At 41.0% G+C, this 20,937-nt stretch overlaps 2 protein-coding genes across 2 annotated transcripts; one reads left to right on the forward strand and one right to left on the reverse strand.

Moving 5' to 3' along the window:
• Positions 1–5,582: 5,582 nt before the first annotated feature.
• Positions 5,583–7,116, reverse strand: foxe3 (forkhead box E3). The gene is made up of 2 exons (XM_020607072.1): positions 7,058–7,116; positions 5,583–6,915 (listed from the first exon to the last, which is right to left on the reverse strand). The coding sequence occupies exon 2, from the start codon at positions 6,875–6,877 to the stop codon at positions 5,699–5,701; it is 1,179 nt and encodes a 392-aa protein (XP_020462728.1). The 5' UTR covers positions 6,878–6,915; positions 7,058–7,116; the 3' UTR covers positions 5,583–5,698.
• Positions 7,117–14,552: 7,436 nt separating this feature from the next.
• haus8 (HAUS augmin like complex subunit 8) lies at positions 14,553–20,673 on the forward strand. The gene is made up of 10 exons (XM_020606999.1): positions 14,553–14,662; positions 15,006–15,061; positions 16,057–16,118; positions 16,208–16,334; positions 16,428–16,520; positions 16,606–16,709; positions 16,919–17,077; positions 19,456–19,597; positions 19,754–19,895; positions 20,182–20,673. The coding sequence occupies exons 1-10, from the start codon at positions 14,601–14,603 to the stop codon at positions 20,300–20,302; spliced, it is 1,068 nt and encodes a 355-aa protein (XP_020462655.1). The 5' UTR covers positions 14,553–14,600; the 3' UTR covers positions 20,303–20,673.
• The last annotated feature ends 264 nt before the right edge of the window (positions 20,674–20,937 follow it).

Here is a 20,937-nt window from a genome sequence, read left to right on the forward strand (position 1 = left end):
ATCCAGCCAGACTGTCAAACTATCCTCCTTAGCACTTAAAAGGTATTTATAGGACCACAGTGATCACGTGGTCTTTGAGTCACTGTTACCAGGAGCGGAACGAAATTAGGCTGTACAAAAAAGTAATATTTGGATCTGCACTTCAATCTTAAAATCATATTTGGTTAAAAATAAGAAGAAGAAAAAAAAACGTCACAACCATAAAGGCTCCACATTAAGATGCTATCAGTTGTTCTATTGTATGAATCTATTTTAAGGATTTCAAGCTTTCATTTACTTGATTTAATTTTAGCTTTAAAAGGGTTGGAAAATGAACAAAAATGCATTAAAAGTGATTTAAAAAATGTCTCCATGAGAACCACGTTTTGACATTTGTCATTTATGCATTTAAAATGCGAATTTATTTCTGAACACGAAGAAGCGTGATTCATTTAAATGACTTTTTCTTTGTTATGTATTTATGTTATGTACTTCCTAAATTAATTTTTTTAGGCACACACCGTGCACGGTGACTGTGATCTCTGTGAAACACAATCCAAGTTGACATTGATATTTTTAGAGCGAAATCAAATCTTCCATTGACATAACCTGTTACAACTTATTAAGATTTAGGAAAAACACTGCCCTCACAATGTCATCAGACAAATAATGACACAGATGGAAAGGTGAATCCCAGAAGTAAATCATTCTATTATTATCATTATTAATGCTATTATTATTATTATTACAATTCTTCTTGGTCTTCTTCTTATTGTTGTTGTTGTTGTTATTGTGTCCATTATGTGCGTACATAAACTAAATATTGACTAATTATGTGGGCCTGCATTAGGATGTTGCCAAGTTCAACAACAATAGGCCTGTTACCACGTTTCTTTTAATGAATTTCGATTTTGCTCCCAGTTTAAACGGTTTACACTTGGCTATTTAAAGTCCTAAATACACCAACTACACAAACGGAGCTTTTCTGCGCCTCTTCTGGTCCCTAATAAACTGGCTGATTTGGCCGTATAGAATTCCTCCTCAAAGGTTTTGGACGGTAGCCCAATCCCCTGATCACTTCTCACGGGTTTTGTGTTTTCCATGTCGGGAAGTCACAACATTATCCATCTGCATTTTTTGCATAATTCACAAGGCTCCACAGAGATGTCGTCAGCTGCAACCTGCTGCAGTTCGTCTTCGTCAAAGGCCGGCGATGTTAAAATAATGCGTGTGTGTGATGTGTGCGGGCTTGTTTAGAGCTGGCGCAAGTTCGTTACGCAGCACAAACGCCGATATATTAGGCTGTAATGCGTTCACATCAGCACCCCATTCATCTTGGGCTTGTCATATTTTAGTGCTTAATTTTTTAGAATTGCTTTTTATTTATTTAAGGAAATGACAGTTCCACTGAGGAATCAAGTTCAAGTCGAGCGTGTAACACCTTAAATAGCCCCCAGAAGCCCAGACTGAGTCATGTGTCCTCTTGTCACCAGTCCTTTAATCGCTGAAACGGACACACTGGGACCGTGCAGCCGCCTCGTAGACACGCCACGTCACTTTTCCCTGGTCTCACAAGCAGCCACTTCAATGTTTTTCATTTTAATTCTTAGATTTCCCAAAGGTTTTACTGCCGTGGAATAAAACCGCCGTCCTTTATTTTGTCTCTTTATCCCCACACACTGTCTCCATAATATATTACACGACTTTCTTGGATAGGAAAAGCTGTCACCCCTTATGGCTACGTTCTTTGATTTATGCTGTATTGGAATATCCTGACAGATCTAATAGCCAATATTGAATAAAGCTTGGACTGCATCATCCATAAAAATATAGATCTATATATTTTGTGCATATACTACAAAATTAAAAACCTGTTTTCATTGACTGTTTTAAAATTATTGAGCTAAATGTGAACTCGCATATTAAATTTTATTACGGCAGAAAAGTCATAGGCTAAGTTAATTTTTTAATTCAAATTCAATAACCTACAGAACATATTCGACATCCTTGATTTTGAGGTTCTTCAAGTTTCCATTGGCTCAATGGGATTTTGATTCTTATGAGACGTGATCTGGCTGCGGGGGGTTTCTCATTACCACAGTTTGTGGTGTTGGAGCGCCCTCTGCTGTTCACACAGTATTAAAGCGACTGCCATGGTGCAAACATGGGGCAAATAATTGAAATACTGTCTTTAAAATAAAACATAGCATAATGTATGTGAATTGCACAATTATTGATTTTTAGTCAGATTTATTTAATTTTATCTGTGTAATACACCAAGGTGCCCAGCCCACATAGACTTACGAGAAATACAAATACTGTTGTTTCCATGAAAAAGAATAATGTTTAAACTTTATCATAACATCCTCCTTATATTACAAATCATACAAACTTTGTCTTCATGTCACAACATAAAAAGTTTCCTTTCTAAAACACAGCTCAACTTTCTCATAATCATCCATCCAAAACAATTTATTAGAGAGCCTCTTGGAGACATTTTATAAACAAACAAATAAATACAATGCAAATAAAAATCCCCCAATTCATAAAAAATGGACAATAAAATAAAAAAAATCAGGATGATGATCAGAATTAGTCCTCTCCAGTTAATCCAAAATGCTGCAGCCAGAGTACTGACAGGAACTAGCAAGAGAGATCATATCTCTCCCATATTAGCTTCTCTCCACTGGCCCCCTGTAAAATTAAGAATAGAATTTAAAATCCTTCTCCTAACATACAAAGCCCTTAATGACAAGGCTCCATCGTATCTTAAAGACCTCGTAGAGCCTTATCATCCTAACAGAGCACTTCGCTCTCAGAGTGCAGGTTTACTTGTGGTTCCTAGAGTCCACAGAAGCAGAATGGGAGGCAGAGCCTTTAGCTATCAAGCTCCTCTCCTATGGAACCAACTCCCAGTCTCAGTTCGATTAGACTTAAGACGTTCCTTTTTGATAAAGCTTATAGTTAGGGCTGGATCAGGTGACCCTGAGCCTTCCCTTAGTTATGTTGCTATAGGCCTAGGCTGCTGGGGGGCCCCATGATGCTCTGAGATTCTCTTCTTCTCTGTCCTCTCCTCTCTCTTTATGCATCTTCTGTGTTCTCTCTCTCTCTCCCTGTACCTCTCTACAGGTGTCCCTGGCCCTGGAGTTCTACAGCTTCTGATGAGCAGTCACCGGCCACATCGACCTGATCAGTGTTTGATTGTTTGTTGTATCTTGTTGCTTTTCTTTCTTTTCTCTCTCCTCCATACACTCACCCCAACCTGTTGAAGGCCGCCCACCAAGAGCCGTGGTCTATCGGAAGTTTCTTCCCTTCAAGGGAGTTTTTCCTCCCCACTGTCACCAAGTGCTTGCTCAAGGGGGATTTGTTGGGTTTTCCTCTATAATAATAACAGTAAGGGCTAGACCTGACTATGTAAGATGCCCTGAGATGATTTTTGTTGTGATTTGGTGCTATACAAATAAAATTGAACTGAATTTTCTCTTCAATCTTACCAAATTCACAAAACAAACATAATCTTCTGTCTTCCAGTAATAAACCTGCCTGTTTCCACAGCTAAAGGAGATACCACAATGCAACTGATCACACGCTGCTGTACCCCACAATACATTATAATTATTAGATTTGCATTGTATTATATTTGTACCATAATTTGACTGTCACAAAGTGAGGCCATTGCTATTTTGCAACCAACAATTAGACTGAAGCAAATTTCCTGGCGGTACTATTTCTCATCGCACTAGTATGTAAGTGAATGTCATCATCTCAATTGTCCTGGAATGAAAACAAGTGTCAACTGGAAATGTGAAATGTACACCTCCAGTCAAAGATGTCTCAACATTCTCTCTTTTATTTTATTGTATATTTTTATGTGAGAGCTTTTATTTTTTTTACTTTGATTGTTGCTTTCTTGCTGAGTACATCTGACTAGTACCAGGAGCACTATAACACCACAAATCAATTAAATTATGCAGGAGCACTTCTATATTCTTATTAAGGTCCAGTGCTTTCATCCATCCAAGCTAAACAAACAGTGCTCCACTTGTAGGTGCTCCAGATACATCTGTTGCTATTTTTTTTTCTGTGGACAATCAAGAAGGCATTTGCAACAAAAGTTTTGCAGCATACAGATGTTTAGCTGATAGAAGCCATAATTGCATATTTCCCAGTGTAACACAATGCTTTCATAGTCTTAAGCCTTGGTTGTTCATTTCAAAAGTCTACTTTAGTGTCTTTCCAGTTTTGACAACATCTTGCTTTTGCTTCCATCTAGTGGTGGGAAATGGTTTCTTGCATCTTTCATTGCTGCTGACTAACTGCTTTACCATATCTATACTATGTTCCAGGTCATGGAACACGTGGAAGTGTTTGGTCTGTGTTTGAACCAAACAAACAGACCAGTTTTGACTTACTAAGGGGTTCCGGCCACACTTTGACTGTGTATGTCCAGTCTTACCCACCAAGTGACTGCAGGACAAAAATCTATATATAGATCAGGAACTTGGACACGTGCACGATATGGAAGTTTAAGTATAATACAGTCCTCACACCAGTAGGCTACTGGTTGTGCCAGAAGCTCCCATCATCAGTAGTGTGAGTGTAGATGTATATAATACATGTATAAAGCAGTAACAGTCCTACCCCTGTCTGGTGAGTCACACATTCAAATAGAAAACCACATTACTGATAGCTGGAAGCATTCATAACCTCAACAAAAAAAAAGAATTTATTGTTAAATTGAAGTTAATAATTTTATATATAATTGTAATATTTTATATAAATGGTGAGTTGGTACTGAAAGGGTATATTGTACATGTGAATCAAAAGAGTTTTAAGAGCATAAAACCGACAAGATAAAAGTTCATGCCACAAGTAGCGATACAGCATTTTTTATTCAAATAATCTTTAACAATGAAAGAGACGTGAAGAACTTTAAATAACTGAACATTGTGATTAAAAAAGTCTGTAGAGGTACTGAAGGTATAACCGAATCCAGACTTAAAAATGAATACAGTATCCCTTAGTGTGCTGTTAGGACTGTTCTTTCTGATTAAGAAGGCCTGTATCCTCTCATACTGTAGACGCATGTGAACATTTAGCAGTATTTGAGCTTTATTTGCTGTTGGACTGGTTGTTCAGTCAGTGGGTGTGAACAATTCCTAACCTGGATTTACTTGTATTTAATTTATCCTTTAGTAATCTTATTAGTGATTAAGATCATGGGAAATATACTAAATTAAAATTAATATATTCAATTCCATCTTCTATATCAGTGCTAATTTTATGTTTAGCTTGTGTCAGATTAACAAGATAATATTTGCCTGTCTAGCCTATTAGATAAACTTTGTTTATAGACAAATGAAGACTGTTACTGATCAATGGCACAGTAAGAAGGGAAAAAACTGTATAATCACGAATTCTGCATTATCAGTCATCACTTTAAAATCAAATATATAAACTGTCATAAATAGAAACAAATGTAGTTGTTAAATGAATTTATTTTTAGATCTGCCTTCAGCAACAGTATCACTTCTTTAAAAAAGTTTTCTCAGCGAAACCTTTACATGAGAATGACACATTTGAATCATATAAAAACATGAACGAAATGAGCCACGATACAAATTAAACTGAGACACAGTCGTGCAATGTGTCAAACGGATATAAATGGCTTTTAAACAGGAATGTTTTATCATATCTTTTCTAATATTTGCTAAATGTCTCACATATACCGTTCTAATCCTGATGCAAAGTTGGCTTGTCTCATGTAAGGGCTGTTGTAAGAGCTCACAGGGTTGGACAGGCCCAGCAGCTGCTCCGTGTGCTCGGCGCAGGGGCCCGGGCGCAGAGGCGGCAGGGAGAGCCGATTCCCGGGGTAGTAAACTTGAGAGTTCCCCGGGGAGAAACCGGGCTGGGTCATGCTGGGCAGGTTTGGAGGAGAGGTCGTAGAGGAGTACGGGTATCCGGCTGCCAGGTTGGAGGTGATGTTCCCGCTGTTTCTGCACAGCATGTTCGCTGAGGGGTTGACAGTCTGGGTCTGGAAGCAAGCAGACGGGTCAGTGCCGATGACCGCGCAGCTGGAGGTCGTGGTTCCCAGGTCAACTCCACTCAGCCCCAGCGCCTGAGGGCTGAGCTCTCCCGCCGGGCCACTCTGCATCACCGTCTGCTGGCCGATGATGTTGTCGATGCTGAACATGCGGGGCTGTCCCTGCTGTCCCTGGCCGACCCCGACGGAGGAATGGTAATGATGCAACGTGGCCGGATGCGGGGATGCGGCTGTCAGCTGAGACCCATAACCCGACCCTGTCCCGACGTACAGCGTGTTGGGGTACGAGGGTCTGCCCACAGGCATTGGAGTAAAGGCGCCGGAGCTCTGCATGTACCCGGGGTAGGTGCTCACATCTGTGCGTTTGAACCTCTTCCTTCTCCTCAAGAAGCTCCCGTTGTCAAACATGTCCTCAGCTGCGGGGTCTAAAGTCCAGTAGTTGCCTTTACCTGGTCTGCCGGGCTCCCGGGGGATCTTAACAAAACAGTCATTGAGAGTGAGGTTGTGGCGGATGGAGTTTTGCCACTTCTTTGAGTTCTCTCTGTAGAAAGGAAAACGCTCCATGATGAACTTATAAATGCCGCCCAGGGTGAGCTTCCTCTCTGGGGAGTTAGTGATGGCCATGGCGATGAGAGCGATGTAGCTGTAGGGAGGCTTCCCCCTCTGAACGGGCCTCTTCCTCCGGCGGCTCCCGGTGGGCAGGTGCTCCTCGGTCTGGCCCAAAGCGGCTCCATCCTTCGTGCTGGGACTGTTTCCTCTGGGCTCCGATTTGATAAAAATATCGTCCCTTGACCGGGCCTGCAGCAGCAGAGGTGGCGGAGCAAGCGGTGAGTCCAAGCTCCCATTTGGAGACATGACAACAAGACTTGCCTCGACTGGCGACTGCTGCGTCTCTGCGGTCATGTTGCACATGCCAGAAAAGTAAGAATAGTTTGCTAGATTCATAAAAGGAACAGTTTTAATTATATTCTTTTTCTTTAAATAATTAGCCGGGGATAAATGCCCGTAAAAAAAAGAATTAAATGCGTATTTCACCAGTAGCTGGTTCCCTGCTCTGACCAATACCGGCCCTGTGCTGCCCCGGTGTTTGGGTGTCTGTGTGTCAATCCAGGTGAGAGGAAGGCGTTGACAGTTTTATAAGGCAGGGTATGACGCCACTGGCCTACTGACGATGGAAGCAGGAGGACAAAACCTCCAAGAAAATCAGACTATTCCTCTGACCCATAGGTCAGTCTCCAAAGTTGCTTTTAGGATCAGTTAATAAAAAACAGCTTATTCTGAAAGGCTGTTTGTCAGCTCAGTGTAGCATACAACCCAGAAGAAGTACTTATCTTATACCCAGAAAGACAAATGCCACACTGGAAAATGATTGAATGTAGCAAGGAGATGTGCTGATGACCCCTCTCTGTCTGTTGTGCTGCTGTTCTCTCTGGTCTTTCACTGACAGCTGTGTCCAGGGCAGAAACAACACTCAGAGCTGCTCTGTGCATTTCCAAACCCAACAGCCAATTCACCAGCTGAAAAATAATAACAAGCCACTGAAAACAAGCAATTGAACTATCAAAGTGTTTGGGGAAGAAAAGTAAATATCCCTTCATTTCATTTTCATTTTTCGAGAGCGATAATCAAACAGTCCCCTGGCCGGAGAGCAGACGTGTTATCTTTTGGATTCTGAAGTGAAAACAGATCTGCGCACAATTGGGTATGCAAACAACACTCTGTGTAATAGTGCTTCTAATTGATTATTTAGGCAAATAGGGGTCTGGATTTAATTACACAGGGAGATGATGGCCAGTTGCCTTTACTTTAAACAAGATGGGAAAAGTGGTGTGGACTCTTGCGAATGATATGGTGTCTGGACTGAGTCCTGTAAGACAGCCTGATAGTGTCCTCATGCATCTGAGTGACTATATGTACAGTATATTGTGTATTCCCCAAACACCTTATGTAAAACTTTATGTTAGCTTCTTCATGAATTTGTTGTCCATTTGTACATCCATTCACGTGGATGGAAAGAGAGGGACAGGTACAGAGAACCAAGGAGAGTCACAGAGACATGAGGTTCACAGGATTAGACAACATGGTTAACTGTCCTCCTGATAGGGCTGATCAGAAAGAATATGGTGGCAACAGTCAAACCAAGGTCATTAGTCATAACAGCACTATTCAACTAGCCTGTTTCCCCGTCACCAACACCCTGTTGGCACAAAATAGCCAACACCCCCTCACAGATGACTGGAACCCCTCCCAAGCCAGCTGCAGCTCAGACAACACTAAGCCCTGCTAGCTACTCACAGCCAGTGGCTAACAGCTTCAGACAGGCGTGGGAGCGGGGCTGTATCCAAGCAGGATCTGCCCCCAGAGCTGTCAGGTCAGGCAGGACAAACAGGGGCTCAGGCCAGGAAGTGGGCCCTCTGCCTTGGGGCCTATGGCCTTTGGATAATCCCCTCCCAAACCATCCCACCAGAGCCTCGCTACACCTCTGCACCTCCACGTTCCCTATATACTTCATACACCTTCATATATTTCAACTTAGCAATCAGCTCAGGCATGCTTTTAAACCAAACCAAAAAACCTGGAGCTTTATCTCTCTTTTCTTTTATATGTGAACATATTTGTAATTCATAAAGGCAGTACAGGTTTCTTCCTTTCCTTGGAAATGACACCGGAACAAATTAGAGGTTCCATTTTTAATTCTATAATAGATGCAAGCTCAAAATGGCATTGCTGTAAAAGATCGTGGTTGGATGTATGCATCCCTGAAACCATTAAGAGAAGACTCAACCAACTGTTGTATTTGTGACTGTAAACTGAGATCGAACATGCTTAATGAGCTGAACATAGTCCAAGGATGTGAAAGGCCTTCCTTAATATATTGTCTAGTTTTCTGCCAGATGTACACCCACAGTCTCTGATGTTATTAATCTACAGGTCCTCCTCTTATCTTTGGCGAAATCCTGAGAAACATAGATGAGCAGGGGGACAGACAGAGTTGCTGAGTAAACACTTCGAATCCATTCATTCGCAAAGTGGCTCCAGGCGACCGGGAGGGGTGAGACATGAGAAAAAGAGGGAATAAAAGAGTGAGAGACCAAAAGCAAAAGAGAGTGAGGAAGAGAGAGAGAAACACATGAGAGAGTGCAACCTTTTTCTTGCTCAAGCTCATCAAGTACGCGCCAGGGCTCCTGAAAACGCAGGGATTACCAGGGTACTGGGACTGTGCTGGCCTCGGCCGCCTCTACTCACTCCTGCACTGCACGCTACATTGCCCTGCTAAAGCACTGTGCATGGTTCTCAGACACATACACACACACACAACTCATCATGCTTGTTCATATGATGATCATCGCTCATTTGCAAAAATTCGCATGGGTCCTTAACACAATGATAGATGCACGCTCACAGTCTTTTTAGGAATGAAAATCCACTATACTTTTATACTTACAGCCTGTACTGGCCAAACATACCACACACCTCACCGCAAGAAGGTTCTGGCTTCAATCCCGGGCCTTTCTGTGTGGAGTTTACATGTTCTCCCTGTACCTGCATGGGTTCTTCCTCCCAAAGTCCAGAGACATGGATCTTAAGTTGATTGATGACTCTAAATTGCCCATAGGAGTCAGTGTGGATGTGTATGGTTGTTTGTCTCTTAGTGTCAGCCCTGTGATAGACTGGCAACCTGTCCAGGATGTACCCTCTTGCCCATTGTCAGCTGGGATTGGCTCCAGCCCCTCATGACCCTGTTCAGGATAAGTGGTATAGATAATGGATGAATGGATGGATATCTTCATTGAGGAACATAAATGTTTTACTTGTAAAGACATGATTAAAGACACGCAGTAAAGTTTTTATGTTTTTTACATGGATAATTGCTCCACTGCCCCCAAGACACCTATAGGAAATCACCCTGCCTCAAGCACTGCAGTCAGGAATGCTGCAAATTGGCAAATTGTATGCAGAAGACTGAACACCGAGCTGAGGTCACATCCTGTTAGGATAAGCACAGTAATTAAACAATTAGGAAGTGAGGAACACACGGATGAAGTGGAAAACAAGGATTCAGGTCAATGGACAGTATGAGGTGTTTCTTTGAGACCACTTTTATCTTTTCTGTAAGGATGAAACTGTTCATCATGACTAAATTTCAGGTTATTGGGGAGGAGAAATAGTAGAAAAGGGGCTTTAGTCCACTTTAAGATGCTTTGTATTTCTGACATTTGGACTGAAGCTCAACAGAATGGCAGCCACTGACAACATCAGGAATAGTTCAATATTTGGGGAATATTCCCATTTGTGCAAAATGTAAAATGAGAAACATAATACTATCATTATTTCTATCCATAAAACAAGTAGTGTCTGCAGGGTAAACTAACTAGCCATATCTATACAGCTAGCCATAGCTATTTTTGGATGGAGCCAGGCTAGCTCTCTTTATGCTAAGCTCACTGTCTCCTGGCTTCTAGCTTCATATTGGCAGACAGATAATGATGAGTGGTATCAATTTTGATATGTAGTTTTAGAGCACAAAATGAATATCTTTTTTTTCCCAAAATGTCAGAATATTCCTGTAAAAATATATTTGCAAGAAGGAAATTTTTCAGAACTGATAAGCGAGAATAGCTTTTGTCCATCCATATACTGTAAAGCTTTTGTTGCTACCATTATGACCGATGCACCCAACGTGTTTGGAGAAGGGATAAAATGGCCATCAGAGCTGCTCAGAGACACTGTTAGGGTAAAAAGTAAGCACTGTGCTAATACTCCTCCGCTTAAGTCAACAGGGAGCCATTTAATGACTGTGGTGCTCTTTATAGTAAGGGCCACCAAGACAAGAGCAAACAGTGCTTACACCCATCTGCTCTGGCAGAGCTGAGGTGGCCCTGAGGTGGCCAGTACCACTACTGTCTATGAATAGGAAGGAAATTGGATGTTGATGAATATATTGAGAAATAAACTCTAAGTGATCCAATAATTACTTGAATACATACACCCACAAGCAAAAGCACAATAATCTGAGTTAGAGTGAGGTAATGTTCAGATTTCCAACAGTAAATGCTGTAAACTGTGCTTGTTGGCTTTGCTGTACATTTGATGCATTCCATGATGGCTATGTGGACCAGACTGGCAGACTGGGTAGTGATGACTAACAGCTTACTGCAAAGGGAAGAATGGCTGGCATGTGTGCATGTAGTCATGTGTTAGGAGCACCAAAAACAAGTTTTCTTTCACTTTGTTCTGAGCATGAATTAAAGCTGTTTCATGTTACATTTCTCTCTAAATGTCTTCCAGCGGCAAAACAGAGTATCAGTGAGGTCACGGTGACATGGACACATCCTTCATTTGACGTCAGAGTTTCAGAGCAGAGAGAGATGTAAGAGAGGTGGGCTCAAAAAAGAGACAAGGACTTTCATTCAGGGACTCAATGTTTCTTTATGCTGCTGTCTTTCAGCATGCACTTCTCACTCTTTCACTTCAGCTCTTCAGCAATGAGCTGGCTGCCTCCCTTTATTCTGGACAAAAGTAACCACCTTATCATTAAACATTTATCCTACATAATCAAAATTACTACTTTTGAATCCAAAAGTGTCTATACTCTTCATATTAGCTTAATCAGTAACACTTGTTATCCACCTCAAAGCAGCTACTGGTCCTCGCATTGCTTAGTGGTGAGAGATGGACAGCCAGTATGGAGCAACAGCACAAATCCACAGAGAGAGAGAGGAGACCAGTGATGAGATCAGGCCTTTACACAGGCTGATAAAGTTGTACACCACATGCTTGTCTCACACACACACAAATGCAGACATTTGTTTTAATGCCAAGCCCAAATGTTCAACCTTTATCATGAAAATTCATTAAAACAGAAATGTCAGAAAAAACTACTTTCAATTCTTGGATGTTATCCAGCATTCTGTAAAATCTAATTCAAGTAAAGGTTTGAAAACTAGATTTATAATTGTATGGAGGGAGAGTAAAGTTCTTTTGGAAATGTCAAAGCCAATGTTAGACTCACTGCAGGATTTTCTACATTATACTCCATGACAGAGCACCAATATTTTCTGTCTCTAACACCAGTGTTTTATCCATCCATGTCTGTGGAAGAGACTTAGAAGTTGCTGACCAGTGTTTACCACTTTGTCCCACACCCATCCCCTTCCTATTGTCCTCTCTGTTGTCTGAGACCACCTCAGCCAGGTGGGATCAGCACCCATTATGTTCTCTAAGACTTATGTATACAAGGAACTGGTAAGGTGCAGGCAAGAGTACTTCCTAAGCAGATGTACACATGGGATGAAGACACACACATGCAGGTACATGTATGAGTGGTTATCTCCATTGGCTTATAGCACCAAAATTAGACTTGAAGTCACATGTTCTCCTCACTGTCTGAGTGGGTTATTTCTCAGTGCAGTTGTGAGTTGATTGTGTGCACATCAATCAAACCGACATGCTGGATATAAAAAAAGCCTGTGAGATACAATACAAATGTACCTCCACATTACATTCACAGATCAATTTCATATGAGACAATCTGACCTGCAGGTCTTTCTCAGGCAAATATCCACTGCAGATAAAGTCTAACTAAATCACCAGTGGCATCAGTGACTTCCGGTGTGCTAAATTGTCAGTTACACACTAACAGTTTATGTTTATTATGATCATTTCATTGCTGCTATTCTCAGTATGGTCTGGTTACCTGCTAAGTGTTTACACAGCCTTCCAACAATGCACTGTTGGCAAGTACTGGCTCCATCCAGCTCATGACCCTGAAAACAAATAAATGATAAATAAAATAGATACATGAATGTAAAGATGAGTGATTTTATTTTTAGTCAACACATAACAGGAAGATATACTGTAGTCTTTATAGTGGTCTATATATATATATAGACTATATATACAGACTAAAAAATGTATTTACTTGAAAAGATTGGCAGGGGAGATCTGTTTACACTGAATGCAGACTCTTACACCCATCTAGTGGTTAAAAGAACTGCTGTATGTTCTCACATCCCCAAAAATGCAGAGTAGGTGTTGCATTTGTTTTGTCAAAAATTGTTGATGGGTTTGCACTCTTAATTCCAGACCTTGTAAGAGGTGATACTATGTGTGTAAAGCCAAAAACAACATTTCCCACACTTCGAAAAGTGCCTGCATACTGATGAAATGGCAGAGGCTTTTCAGAAGGTTAACTTATCACACGTTAAAAGCGATACAGTGAAAGAACGTGACTGAAAATGCTAACATTTACAATATTGGCATCTGAAGAGTCACGTTCCTGCTTTGTCAGTGTGCAGGCACTCTTTCTATGTGTGGGGCTGTAGTTGCTAGAATCTGACACAAACTAAATTAGTTCAGACAAATCATCCCAGTTTAAATAATCGTTTAATATTACAATTATTCTGAGCAGGGTAGTAGTTAGATAGGTAATCTGGTAGTTAGGGAACAGAGAACAGAATCATTGTTGCAATGGAATGGAATAGATAAGGTAGTAAACACAGAGTTAGTCAGTCTTGGTCTGGGGTCCAGTCAGTCAGAGTCCAGAGTCCCCCCGGCCGGGTCCGAGTGCACACTCACGACTGCAGCACCATCACTCCTTTTCTTCAGCCTTACTCTTTTTGGACTGGAATGGATATATAGCACATTTTTCCACAGTGTGTTGCACCGGCCAAAATGCTTTACAGGAGATGATACACCATTCACCCATTCACACACAACATTCACAGAGCGATGACAACAGGCTGCCACACAACAGCGCTAGTCAAGCCACCGGGAGCAATTCGGGGTTCAGTGTCTTGCTCAGGGACACTTAGGCACGCGAGGAGACTGGGAGTTGAACCACCGACTTGCTGGTCAGGAGACGACTTAGAATTAGATACACTGTACAGGTGTTCATATTTTAATGTCCACCCCATGTATGAGCAAAATCACTACAAAAGAAGAGAGGGCAATAAACACATTCTTGACTAAATCCCAAGTAATTCCGAATGTACAACAATGATATGACGAACAAGAGAAAATTACTGTCTACAAGACAATCAGAACACTTGATAATGTCATTAATTTGCATTTTTGCAGTCAGACCATTGACACCTAATTGGTGAGTGGCTCTGTTGGATCACACACGTTAGTTTTAAGGTATTATGTGATCATTATTTGAATATCAGCTTCCAGCAAATCACTATGGTATGGTGACACCATACTGTCATGAATGCCCACGTTCTATTGTTGGTGGAGCAGCCCATCTTTCTGATGCTTATCATAATAACAGCTGTCTGCTAAGTTTTATTATTTAAAAAAATTCTGACATTTTTAAAAACTTGTTTTGTTTATTTGTTTGTTTTAAGACAGACCGGACTAATTACACGAATCTAGGGGACCATTAGGGGGCAGTAATAAAACATAAAGCAGGTTATGGCTGTAAAACCCAGAAGTACTGTAGCAGTAGCAGTAGCAGTAGTAGTAGTAGTAGAAGAAGAAGAAGTTGTTTTAACGAAGAAGAAGAAGAAGTTGTTTTAACGAAGAAGAAGAAGAAGTTTTAACAAATTAGCGCACAGGCGGTTACCTTCAAAACATCATGGCGTCGAGAAGGAGAACAGTGGCAGGTAATTTTAAAAGTGCCTGCGCCGACGAAAAAAGGTAGTTCTGTCCTTATTGTTTCTTTCTTGAAAACGAATATGTGGCTAATTTATTTTATGGGAACTTTGATTTAAGTTGGAGTAAAAACAACCAGGTTGAGCCGTTTTAGGTAGCACGTTAGGTAGCGTTAGTTACATGTCTAGAAATAACTATTAACATTATCTGTAACATTGCTGGACCAGATAACTAAGCCAACATTCGTTGCATTCCCGTTTAGCTCGTTTTCTGAAGTAAAAATATCAACATTTCTGTTTGTGATATGTGCTCCTTTTTTTTTTTTACATGAATTAATTTGAAAGCTACGTGTGTACTTTTAACCACTGTGTGTTTTCTACTCGGAAAGTGAGAACAGTGCAAATAAAGCCACCACCACTGGGAATGGGAAGAAAAGTGCTAAATGTAAGTATCTGAACACAGTCGTGCATGACATACGGCACCTTAGGTTGCAGACGTAATGATTTGATTGTTTTAATAGTACTGACACTATTCAGACATGGCGTGGAGATATCGCATAACTATATGTCCTTTAAAAATATGGCGTTTTAGTGACATTCCAGTATAAAATCAGCATTCCTTGTGTCAATTATAGTACTGGAATGGTGAGGCATTACCACTTAAAAAAAGTACTGGGACTTAAAAAATAAAAGGACTCGCAAATTGCAGGACATTCTTATAAAAGAGATTTTTCATCGCACTGAGGTTTTCATGGCAAAGAAAGGTCGGTTAAATTAAATAAGTACAGCATGACATCCATATAAAGAAAAAGCTGACTAAAGAATGGATTGCTGAATAGGCCTTCAAACCACAAACATAAAAACATATCATCAGAAACAGATTGAAGTGAATTCCTCGTTGAAATCAAAGGGCATTAAATTGCATCACTAAACCCAGAAACACTTTCTTTGTAATAACGTTTTTCTTGGCCTCCTCCCTGGGGAACTTGAGCCATGTCTCACTCCATAAAACGCAAGTCAAAACTCTTTGTTGAGCACTGAAATGCCTGACAACAGGAGACTTCTTATCATGGTCCCCAATGGAATACTTATGATTTAAACTCTTCAGAATCAGCTTTTTTGGCCAGGTGTGTCGGACATACAAGGAATTTGACTCTGATACCGCGGCTCTCAATGTGCATGTGCATATCCCCATGCAAGGTAACAGCAAGGGCCAAGCAAGCAGTAAACCAACATACGGCTGTGTAGTACAACAAAATAAACAGTATTAACAAGCAACTGCATTTAGCTTTTCTAACATAAATTAGATTACATGGGCATTTCAATAAATAAACAACACAAGGAGCATTACACTTGATTCTTCCTTTAACAGACTTCATCAGTTTCTGTATTTTTTTTCCCTTTTGTTATTAACATTAAAATTTCTAAATCAATTTTTAGCAAGTGGGACAATTGTCAAGTCTCGATATATGCAGTCTGCTGAGAAGACATCTCTTTCAAAGGTATTACTAGTTTTTTATGGTTGTCTTCTGTTTTCATGTTACATCGGTATTACACGTGTATCTAATTATACCTGTGTAACCATTAACAGAGTAACTCACTGACCAATGAATCTACGGCTGTGTCGTTGAGGCCTTCCTCACCTAAACCCAGTTGTGTCAGACCAAAAGTGGGCACCCCACCGAGACGTTCAGTGGCTCCACAGGCTCTTGCAACATGTAAGTATAGTGAACTGTGAATGTTTATTCAACCAGTTATAACAGATGAGAGGTACAGATAATGTTTTCATATTCATGTGACCTTTCTTACAGCAATGATGTATGAAACTACACCGTCACTGCTGCAGTCCACGATCTCTGAGGGGCACTGCTTCCGACCAGATTGGGATCTTTCAGTCATTAAAGGTAGACTGCTTTAAACAACTAAAATGTTGGGAGTTAGTTACAAATTGCACAGTTTGGTAACAGTTTTCTTATCAATCTATGTAAGATAAAACACAGATAGAAACTGCTGAAGAACCTGACAGAAAGCCAGAGGATGAGAAGAGGGACACTGAGATGAAAACATTCCTTCTGGCGTACCTCACAGCTAAAGTGAGTTAATCTAACAAAGAAATGGATGTGCTTCTGAAAACCGTTTTCAATGGATTTGTTTTTTAGATCAGTGCACAATGTCATTTTAAATAAAAATCACTATAGCCTAAGCAGCTTTTGTTAACCACTCTGAACTAATGCAAGCAAACTTCTTGTGAAGAGTCTCATACTGTGAAGGATCTTGTTCTATCTGTGACATTTGACTTAAGATGGAGAGCAATACCATGAAACTTGAAGCTGAGGCAGAGGCAAGGATCCTGCATGCTATGGAGGAGGAAGAGGCTCTATATAATGAGGTCCAGGAGAAGAAGCGCCAATACCTCCTTGCAGAGAAGAACAGGCTGAGGCATGAGTTGCTGGATTTGCAGGTCAGGAAATGTTTTCTTTTCTACTGACATTTAAGTTTACATTTATGCTGTTCACTGTCTTGCCCAAGGACACTTCGACACGTGGACTGCAGGCACCGAGATTCGAACCTTCGAAGGAGGTGACTGCTCTACCCACTGCGCCACTGTTGCCTCCCCAAGTAAACAAGATAAGACTGTGAGGGGGGGGGGGAAGAAAATGGGAAAAAAAGAATCTGCATTAGGAAAATAAAGTACAGTGATCCCTCACCTATCGCGGGGGTTAGGTTCCAGACACCCCCGCGATAGGCGAAAATCCACAAAGTAGGGCATGAAAATCTACGGTGTTTTTTTATTAAATGTAACACTTGCCGTCTTCCGTACGTTCTTTTCGTCCTTCTTTATGTGGCGAATGCTGGATTCATTGATGCCGCAATGGTGGCCGACACTCGCATAACTTTGTCCTTCTTTTAACATGTCCAAAAGTTCAACCTTTTCAGCAATGGTTAGCATCTTCCTACGACGCTTGGGCTCGCTGCCAAAATCCTGGGAAGACGTAGAACGTTTAGGTGACATCTTATGGCTTTAATAAAGGCACAAAAATGCACTAAAACACAGAGTACAAAACTTGGCAATTACTTATAAATATATACACACATCAAATCATCCATTATCTATACCACTTATCCTGAACAGGGTCATGGGGGCCTGGAGCCAATCCCAGATGACATCCGGTGAGAGGCGGGGTACACCCTGGACAGTCTATCACAGGGCTGATGCATAGAGACAGACAACCACACACACCAACACTCACTTCTACGGTCAATTTAGAGCTGCCAGTCAACTTAAGCTGCATGTCTTTGGACTGTGGGAGGAAGCTGGAGTACGTGGAGAGAACCAGGGGGTCCAGCAGGGGGTCTACAATGTCCTTCAGATTGGCCAACACCACTCTCTAAAAGGACTTCATAACTACAGATGTCAGATGTCATTCAGTCTGCCGATGGAGAGTTTCTTGGAGACCAGGATGATGGAGTGTTTGAAGCAAGAGGGGACTTGGCACAGCTCTAGTGGTCTGTTGAAGATAATTGTGAAGATGGGGGCCAGCTGATCAGCAAAAGCTTTCAGGCAGGAGGGGGTCACACCCTCTTGGCCTGGTGCCTTTCTGATTTTTTTTTTTTTTTTTTTATTAAAGGCACACGTCCTTTTCACAGATCTTCAGGGGTGGGGTACTGGGAGAAGGGAGGTGATCATTGGGGAAGCAGCTGCTGGGTCTGAGGTGGGGTGGGTGAGGGGGGGAGTTCTGTTTCTTAAATCTACACTAAAACACATTCAGATTGTCTGCCAGTTGATGGCCTTCCACAAGGGGGGATGGTTTCCTGTAGCCAGTGATGTTTTTCAGGCTTTTCCACACAGATGAGGGCTCGCTGGCTGAAAACTGGTTTCTCAGCTTCTCAGAGTAGCTCCTCTTTGCTGCTCTGATCTCCCTTGTCATTGTGTTCCTGGCCTGGCTGTACAGGATCCTGTCCCCACTCCTGTAAGCCTCCTCTTTGGCACGACGAAGCTGCTTGAGTTTTACTGTGAACCAGGGCTTGTTATTGTATGTGCAGAAGGTCTTGGTGGGCAAACACACATCCTCATTTCCTCTGTCTTTGCCTGCTCAGCCCATCTATTCAATGTTTTGATCACCGGCTTCACAACCTTATTTTTCTGCCTATAGGTTGGGATGAGTGGACCATGCAGTGATCATAGAGTCTGAGGGCTGCACAGGGGACAGAGCGATGGGTGTCTTTTATTGCTGTGTAGCAGTGGCCCAGTGTGTTTTTGTCCCAGTAGCCCACAGCTTTTGTTAAGTCAGAATCTCTGCAGATAGGAAATTTGAATCACGCTGAGCTCAACCATGTATTGCTTGTTGTAGATTTTGTAAAATCATGATTGAATGAATTAAAACCCATAAAAATCACACTTGATACTTGGTACCAGGGCACTTGATGGTGCCCTGATATCTGGGGTCTCTGGGACACTTCCCAGTGAGTGATGTAGGCTATTCGCTCTGTGTTCAAAAGTAGAGACATCATGTTGCTTAATATGAAAGAATATCTTATTTTCTCAAATTACCATTACTAGCTGATGAAGATCAGATTCATATGGATGCTTCATGTGCTTCCCTGCACTCCATTTAAATGAGTTTTCCCCACCTTTGCCGCTATGTAACAAATGGCATGCCGGCATGGGCAAATGGAACACAACCATTAATAACAGCTGGTAAATAGCTGGTTTAATAGTTTTTTCTCTTTCTTTCTCTTTTTTTTAATAGCAGGATATTAAAATGTAAAAATCCATGCACTCTTTAGTTTGTGTGTAAGGCATATGATTCTCTTCCTAATGATATTGTTTTCCATCAGATTGCTGCATTGACTCCTGTTGCTGAAACTGCCGAGCAATTCACAAAGGACTACAAATCTTTTGCTGCAGCTGTTGACACTACTCGCCATGAGCTGCCTGTCAAGAACATCTATATTGATGGCGACAGAAGGGAATTTCTAGGTTGTTCTAAAATTTTAAAAAGTTATTATAAACAACATAGCTAATCCTAAATAAAATAACAATCTCTAAGTGATACTGACTCTTACATTTATAATATGCACTGTGACATTACTGGAGCTAAATGTTATGATATCCATGTGTATCTGCCCATTTTAGATAAAGCTGAGGCTTGCTTGAAGGAGAGTGAGAAGTTGCTATTGGAATGCACAGAGGGGGATTATAAAGACAACAGCACATGTCTAGAATGCCTCAGGGACATGAAAATGAAATCTAAGGAAATCAGCCAGCAGTTGTCAGGGTAGGTACATACTGTATATGGCCAGTGATGTGGATACAATTTTTGCTCTCAGATTTTTTTTATTTATTGTTTTTTTTTTTTATTCTACCGCAATAGATTTATTTGTATAACTACTCTGTCATGTGCATGTGTCTCTTCAGAGGGATATTTGTATTTTGAAGGCTGAAAAAAAAACAGCTACTTTATATTTAAAGAATTGAATGCTGGCAAGTATACAGTAGCTGCAAAGCATCCATACTGTCATTGATTAACTTAAAATATTACATTGGTGTCTCCCATTCTTCAGTGCACTTTCAGAGCTGCAGGAGCTGTCATCATTGGTCTCTCGCCAAAAAATCAATGTCCAGGTGGCCACAGAGGAAGAGCAACTTGGCACTGAAAGAGTCCGGAAGCTATTTTGCCCCTAACAATGACCAGGACATGACAAAACATTAGGTAGCCGTACCAATGAACTAACTTAATGTTACAGTTTCCTGGTTTTGATAACAGTTAAATACTGTTAATGCTTGGTTATGTGTTTGTTCAGTATTTCTGAAAACCTCCTTGAACAGATACTGTACAGCAGTGTTCATAATACATTCCTGTTTAGCACCTATTCAGTTCATTGCTGCTGACTCTGCATATTGTAAAAGTTTGACATCTGGCCACGCCCTCTTCCACTTTTTACAGCAAGAGGTACTTGGTGTATTTTTAGTGGTGGATATATATACACAATCTGGTCAGTGAGAATTTGTAAATGTTGACTCGGTTATACTGTCACAATAAAAATATGAATAAGCAGTCAACATGGGTGTTTTATTGAAAATTGACAATATTGAAATAAGAGGGATTTCAATTTTATGTTGTAAATACATGGGCAGTCAGAAAGGGTTGTGAAAGCCCTCTAAATTACTGAATAAGCAGAGGGACTAATAAGCAATGAATAATAAGTTCAGAAAAAGCTGTGGTAACTGGCCTTGTCACAAAGGATGAACCAGATATATCTGAACAGTGTTATTCTACCAAGACATATCCTTATTACAGTGGTCCCCAACCTTTTTAT

The sequence above is a fragment of the Monopterus albus genome, unplaced genomic scaffold, assembly GCF_001952655.1.
Source record: "Monopterus albus unplaced genomic scaffold, M_albus_1.0 scaffold83.1, whole genome shotgun sequence".
NCBI classification, from domain to species: Eukaryota; Metazoa; Chordata; class Actinopteri; order Synbranchiformes; family Synbranchidae; genus Monopterus; species Monopterus albus.